Source organism: Macrobrachium nipponense, chromosome 4, assembly GCF_015104395.2.
Source record: "Macrobrachium nipponense isolate FS-2020 chromosome 4, ASM1510439v2, whole genome shotgun sequence".
NCBI lineage: Eukaryota > Metazoa > Arthropoda > Malacostraca > Decapoda > Palaemonidae > Macrobrachium > Macrobrachium nipponense.
The window spans coordinates 89,569,242-89,576,848 of NC_061100.1; the positions used below are offsets into that span (position 1 = coordinate 89,569,242).

General features: G+C 38.4%; 1 protein-coding gene across 1 annotated transcript; it reads left to right on the plus strand.

The window, feature by feature from the left end:
- The first annotated feature begins 2,018 nt into the window (after positions 1-2,018).
- Positions 2,019-5,830, plus strand: LOC135211004 (fibrocystin-L-like). Its single transcript, XM_064244019.1, has 4 exons — positions 2,019-2,154; positions 2,897-3,015; positions 4,239-4,388; positions 5,268-5,830. Exons 2-4 carry the CDS (start codon positions 2,961-2,963, stop codon positions 5,453-5,455), a joined length of 393 nt encoding a protein of 130 aa, XP_064100089.1. The 5' UTR covers positions 2,019-2,154; positions 2,897-2,960; the 3' UTR covers positions 5,456-5,830.
- Positions 5,831-7,607: the final 1,777 nt, after the last annotated feature.

The window sequence follows — 7,607 nt, forward strand, 5'->3', positions numbered from 1 at the left end:
TAATTTCGAAACGCCCGGTGTATGAAAATATATTATTCCGAGGTAGAGCAAATTAAAAATATTAAAGGACATTTGTAGCTCGATGTATATACATATATATATATATATATATATATATATATATATATATATATATATTGTATATATATATATATATATATATATATATATATATATACACATACATACATACATACATACATACATACATATATATATATATATATATATATATATATATATATATATATGTGTGTGTGTGTGTGTGTGTGTGTGTGTGTGTGTGTTTGTGTGTGTTTGTCAATATGTATGCTAATGTATTCTCATAGTTTTGACTCAGTTGTATGGGAATATATCCTTTTAGTGTATGGTATGTTGTTATTATTGTATTATTATCTAGTTTTCTTATTCTACATGTCTGGTGCCCCATGCATAAAATGCATGGATCTTGACGTGTGTACTCGTAGATTTTGTCTGTTATTTGTACTCTCTCTGTTTTAGTACCTATCATCATTTCACAATTATTTCCGATAATTTGGCCATATTGGTAAATGGACTGTATAATTATTTTTTCTCTCTTTTGAAAATAGATACAAGCAGTATCTAGAGGCCTGAATCGCACCTTCACCACCGATGCAGCCTCCACGCCCTATGTTCGACAAGTGACAATGACTGGGAATAAGGTCATGCTCGAAGGATCTGGTTTTACTGACGATCCGTCCAAAGTTAGGATCACTTTCGTCCCATCTTCCCTAAGAAGAAGGAGAAACATCCTGAGGGATGATGACGAGGGGGACGAGGAAAGTGTGTCCATGGAATATGTGAACCCTGAAGGGAGGAACGTAAACGTCCAGGATGACGATGACGTCATGATTTTTGGCGAAGAGTCTGACAGTGACAACGAGTTCTTAGAGGCCTTCAAAAAGACTGCTCAAATAGGAACCTCGCGTCGTCCCGTGATAGTTAGCTCATTGTCCGATGTAACAGGAGAGACTTCCAGCCTCTGGAGGGAATTGACAGGCACATCAGCCAGAAGTTTCTCTCACAGCCAGGACCTAGGTCTGTGGAAAGCAGGAGGGACGCGTCAATCACCGACGCATTCCCCGAGCCAGAGATCTACCGAGAAAAGAGAGACATCAGTGCAACTTCTTACTCCTGTTCTCCCAACGCGGTGACAGATGGGTCTATTTCCTGCACCGCCGAGGATCTCCCCGCTGGGTCGTACGATATCGCCCTCTGCATCAAGGGACACGGTGAGGGGGTCATAGGGGACACCGCGAGGCCAGTCCGCATTAAGAGCGCCGTCAGTGCGATGAGTCCCGTGGAGGGCAGCATCCATGGCGGCACTCTCTTGACCATGAACGGCACGGGATTCAAGCCAGGGGCCGTAGAGGTGCAATTGGACGGGGAACCTTGTGTCCTGGAGAGGGCAGAAGTGACCGTCCTCGCTTGTTTGGACGCCGCCCCATTCGCCGGGAAATGTGACGTTGAAATCTCGTTGGTGGAGAGATCCTGAACGGACCAACATTTTCATACACGCTGAGCAAAACTCCAGTCATCAGCTCTGCCACGTAAGCATTTTTTAAAGAAAAATTTCCTTTTTAATAAGGTAATTAACTGAAAAATTGTTACCTGTCATAAAGTAGAAAGTCTTACACGCAAGAACAAGAAAGGTATAAAGCCTTTAGAATTAAATAAAATTATTCTTATTGTAAAGCACATACTACAGTACCCCACTACTAGCATTACTGTCATGGGAATAAATGACTATTTCTTATTATAATTGCCTTATCATGGTGCATTTGCTCGTAGAAAAAGTATACCTCACCAACATTTACGATAATGAACAAGCACGGAGCACTCACTAGTTCAACTGTAATTTCTGTAACGCTAACATAATTAAAAGTAAATAAAACTTATTTCACGTACTTGCACATACATTGAGTTATACGTAGTGGTCAGAGCTGCATAAGGAATGGACACTGAGTGTTTACATATTCTGTCTTGTCTTGCAGACCAAAGGAAAACATCAAAGCAAGAGATGATATTGTGATTAATGGAACTAATTTCAACATCTCCGGAAAACCTGAAGTGATGATAGGAGACAGTACGTGTGACGTTGTAGCCTTTAACACAACGACAATAACCTGCAAGGTATGTAGACGGATATTATATGGCTGATTTATGCTACGAGATGAACGAAACTACCATGAGCCAAAAACTCCTGTCACATTTTTTATTTTTGTTGATTCATGAGCTTGATGGCGCTCGCTACATTGTGCTGGAACCCGACGCTACCCGTCATGCCTCTCATACCATCCCGATTCTCTACCTACCCGGCACCCAACTGGGGCGAATAAACAGGTTTGCAGGAGGGGATGGATGCGTCAGGTCTCCCCTACCCTCTTGATCCCCTACCTAGCCCACCCACACCCGGGGCGGACAAACAAGCAAAATCCACTCGGATTTTATTGTTATAGAAGATAGGGCTCATGTTCGTGGTGGATATTTATTGGAACAGGTTAAAAAGATGCAGATTTCTTTATTAAAAAGGGATTGATTTCAGTGAACTCCTTAATCGTAGCTGACTTTTCCTATATGGATGTGCTGCTACAATTTCTTTTTCTAGGAAATGAGAGGAGAAATCGTTGATTTACAATTTGTTATACATATATGATTTTTTATATAGAAAGAGGGATAACACCGTAGGTACCAAGTCAGTCACATCTCATCTGTCCTCCATCTTCTTTCAATACTTTTCGTCTTTCAGTCAATTATATAATGATTTTGTTCGGCGCTATTCTGCTGTTCAGGTGTTGTCCGAAATGGTTCGGAAAGCGCTCTCCTTCATTTCCATGACTATCCACCTTGTCTGACGTCTGCTTTTGATCCTCAGGCGATGGAACTACCGGCCGGCAATTACTCTCTGGCCGTCCGAGACAAAAAATACGGCTGCTCGAATGAGCAGTTTAGTGACGTTCGACCTTTCGATCACGTCGATCGAGCCACCCAGAGGTAAGAATTTCCTTTCAGTGTTGGAGATAAAAATACCGATTTTATTTATATATTGGGAATGAGAGAGTTTGTTGCTTCGACTAGGTTCTTTCTGCAAACAATTGATTTCAGTTTTAGTGATTTTTCATACGAGTTTGAAATGATCTCGTTGTGAAGATACTAGGGGACCTAGGGGCCAAATTTTGGGGGTGACCCATCATAAATTTGGCACAAGGGCAGACCTCAGTTTTTCGTTGCTTAGCACTATCTGGATTGATAATCCAGAGGTCTGCTCAAAAATGTCTGTTGCGAACATGCTGAAAATTTCTTTTGAAGTAGCCTACCCTCAAGAAATTTACCTCAAAAATCCACTGAACACTTCACTATGTTTTGTTGTATATCTACACCCATTAAGCATAATAACACATTATTTGAGTTAAATCCATGTTTTTTAGATAAAATAATTAATTGAATGCAACTCTCGTGTTTATTGTTTGATTTGATTACTATATAACATTCATAGACACCCACAGCATTTCATTCTGTATATTACATTTTGACGAAATTGTTCATGAAAGCATGCGAGCTCGAAGCTATAGATAGCATTAGTATTCTCGTCTGCAGGGATCAAGAAAAATTGCAAGGCATTATGTCCGATAAGGAAAAAGGTGATATGTATGTATATATGTAAATATATACGCATATCTATATATTTCTTCCTTCTTTCTCTCTTTCTTTTGTGAAGGTGTGATTTCAGACGATGTTAATCTACCGGTTTTCAATGACTATTTTGTGGTGATGTCTTTTTAAAATCTTTTGTCCATTGGTTGTGAGCCAACATAGTCGTCTAATTACCAGGTACATTACATGATATACTCCTTAGAACAACAGACCTCAATGGGTTATAATGAATATCCCCAAAGTGCTCGTTCTGGCCATTGAACCTTAGTTCTTTTACTAGTGTCGCTAATATCATACCAAGATTACTGCGAGGTTACACACACACACACACACACACACATCTATATATATATATATATATATATATATATATATATCTATATATGTATATACTATAGACTATATATATATATATATATATATGTATAGATATATATATATATATATATATATATATATATATCTATATATATGTACGTAAGTGTGACTGTGTGTGTCTAACAGTGCACGACGCACATACGTATATCCAGGTAAAGATCGGTATGTCTGTCTCCCATCCACAGGTGGCTTCGGTGGCGTCATTATAAACATCACAGGCGTCGGATTTGATCCGGCTGGTCAAAGAACCACGGTTACTGTCTGCAATGCTTCTTGCTCTATCACGAGATCCTCATATAATTCCCTCACGTGCCAGGTGCCTCCAACGGATCCAGGTAAGTCCCATAGTTCAGAACTATAGGTAATAGCTTGGATGGAATTCATCCGCAGCCTTCCTTGACTGTCAATGAGGTAGTTGGGCTTTTATTCGCAGAGTAGATATTCTTCAGTGACAACTGGAGTGTAGCCATAAGGTAATATGAAGTACTTGTAAATAACAGACTTGAAAATGAGACATAAAAGAATAAGAGGTATTCTTAAATTCCTGGATATTGGCATTTTTTTTTTAAGTGAAGCCGGGTATGCTCAATGAACAATTTTAGCATTGACGAAGAAATGTACTTTTGTGACCTGTTACCAATTTTGCTTCTGAGTTTTTTGAGGAAGAGAGGGACGTTTGCAGGACAGTTCAGTCAGATTTACAATCAACCGTTTCTTATTTCAAGTCACAGTGTTATTCTGTCAATCAGTCATTCTGTTCTTCCCTCCTTTCTACGAGTATTGTTTTAATTGTACGTATTGAGTAGCAAACGCTAAATTCTGACCGTTTAATTAATTGGTTAATAAGAGAATAACTTAATTTTGTAATAAAGCTTTGAAATTTAACTTGCCTGGACATATCTAAAATCTAAATCATATTTGAACGCCCTATCAACCATGTTTTCGGTTTTGTTTACCAAAATTAGATCAATTTATCCTAAAAATGATTTCAACTTTAGTGTATATTTGGAAGCTCCCAACTTCCTTTAATTTTGAGAGCAGTTCACACACAAGAGAACTTTGCTTCATAAGAGGCGTCAATTTTCTTTTGGAAGTCTTTTGCAATGCACAACGTTACACCAAAGGACACAAGTAACGGTTTTAACAGTGATTTCATTAGGCATAATTCCTTATTGTCATTTATTTATGAAATGAATAGCTCGTTCCATCTTCAGGTACCTTAAAAAGTAAGGACTGTGACATAACAGTAACCAATGAAAATGGGCCGCTGGAAACATCTAAGAATGGATTCACCTACAACGCCTCCTTGACTCCTTCCATCCTTGATGTCACGCCGAGGAGGGGAGGCACTGCAGGTGGCACCAGGATAAAAATCAATGGCACTGGGTTTTCGTATGTATAGTGTTGGGTTCTTTTTAATTGAACATCTGGGGAATCTAGAGTATGTTTTCAACTGCGAAAAAAATACCATTGCAAGCATAAAGATAAAGCAGGAAGAGTGACAAATCAGTGGCAGTATTTAATACATTATAAGTGCAAGACATAAGGCACTCAACTCTGATTGAAATATACTATCTCTCACTGTGTTACTGTTTAGTTTGAGTAATTTGTAGTTGAAAATGTAAGTACCTTTGATATTAAAAGTCAGCAGCATTTGCATGCTGCAGATGCAAATACGAATTTCCATGAACTGCAGATCGTGACGTAGCGTTTTTAATTTGTGCCATCACATCTACATTATGTGTCAACAAATAATTTTATGAAACTCTAGGTCAAAATACCGTAGATTTGCGATGCTTACAAAGACCGAAGATGACAAACGATCAGGTTTGCCTTCGTCCATCTGAAGCGCAACACTCTTTGAGTGAGGTTTGCATTTGAATACATCTCACAATTTCAGGGAAAAGGGAAACACCGTCACTATTTGGTGGGGATTCCGATTGCCTCGTTGTGGAGGAGAAACGCAGCGAGATTTCCTATTGGTCACGGAGAGTCATCTCGGACCTGGAATATTCCCTGTCATCGTTACTGTTCCCGGAGCTGGAACAGCTGCCGCGGTCAGTGTAAAAATTTTAGTGTAGGATTACGTTTCAAGTAGCTTTCTTTAATTTCTTAATGGCCCGAGTTTTAGAGTTTTAATGGTGATCAGACAAATTCAGATATGGATTTTCGGATCTTTCCTAGCTAGTGACGCCCCAAGGGTTTTGACCCGGTATGTATCCACCTTTGCAGAGGCGTGTTTAGTACAAACCTGTTGGGGATGACCGTCAAAACGTAAACAAAGACTGTCAACGTCATAAGAATAATGACCCGCATGATATATGAGTCCTCAATAACGACCTCCGAACTTTGCTGGGAGTTACTATCAGGACAGATCCTCCTTTTGTATACATGCAGTGAGGGGTATTAGATCCATGACACACATAAATCAATAAGCACACAAAATGTATTATTATTTATAACAGAAAAAGAATCATTCAGTAAATTTTTGTATTATTATTTTTTTTTTTTACTGCAATTTTATTTTAGAAAGGACAATTTTAAAAGTGCTGCTCTGAACTTATTGCAGCTCCGGCTGAGAGTATCATAAGCTTAAACTCTTCTTAGTAAATTTTAATTTTTACATCTGTGTATATAACGAGTAGAAATTAGAAACTCAAATTTCACACATTGTTTTATTTTTCTACTAAATACTGAAACTGTAAAACATTCGTCGACTTATTATTATTATTATTATTATTATTATTATTATTATTATTATTATTATTATTATTATTATTATTAGTTAACATTCATAACTTCTCTGATGTAAGCAAAGAACAAATCTTCAATAATTCTCAAGGTTAATATTTCAGGATGAGAATGCTGAGTTCTTCTACATCGATCTGTGGAGTTCTCCATTCACCTGGGGTGGAGAACCTCCGCCCCTCCAGCTGGTCAGATGGTAGTCATTGACGCTGACCAGACCGTTCTCCTGGATCAGTCCACTGATGTTCTGAAGATGCTGCTCATCAAAGGTGGGTCTTGGTGATATCGCGTGAAGTGTGTATACACACACACACACACACACTATATCTGGTAAAAAAAACACACACACACACACACACACACACACACATATATATATATATATATATATATATATATATATATATATATCTATATATATATATATATATATATATATATATATCTAATGTCTTATCGCTTGGCGATAGACTTTTTGTTCTTTCCTTACGACTGTCATTCGTAAGTAATTTTTGGTTCCTCTCATCTCCCTTGGATATCTTAGTAGAGAGGTTCTTCCTTGACTAGAGGAGATGATTCAAACAGGCAAGTTGACAAGATACAACTTTATTCTGTAACTCCATACTAGGAGATGCAGCTCGGCGGTCGGACGACCGATATGTTTGATCGTTGGCGTGGAACTGCCATTCTAAAGCATCGCGTCGATAGCGGAACATTAGCTATCTCAGCAATTCATATAAAAACACATACGTAGTCTGCCGGCTCGGAAGTTACAAGTTTCCGGCGTAGGTTAACAGGTCAACCGC

Bases quoted from the DNA above. Each gene is read 5' to 3' on its own strand.
- LOC135211004 (XM_064244019.1), top strand. From the start codon at position 2,961: ATGAGCAGTTTAGTGACGTTCGACCTTTCGATCACGTCGATCGAGCCA. The intron at 3,016-4,238 runs GTAAGAATTTCC...TCCCATCCACAG, and splicing joins GTCGATCGAGCCACCCAGAG to GTGGCTTCGGTGGCGTCATT. The intron at 4,389-5,267 runs GTAAGTCCCATA...TTCCATCTTCAG, and splicing joins GGTGCCTCCAACGGATCCAG to GTACCTTAAAAAGTAAGGAC.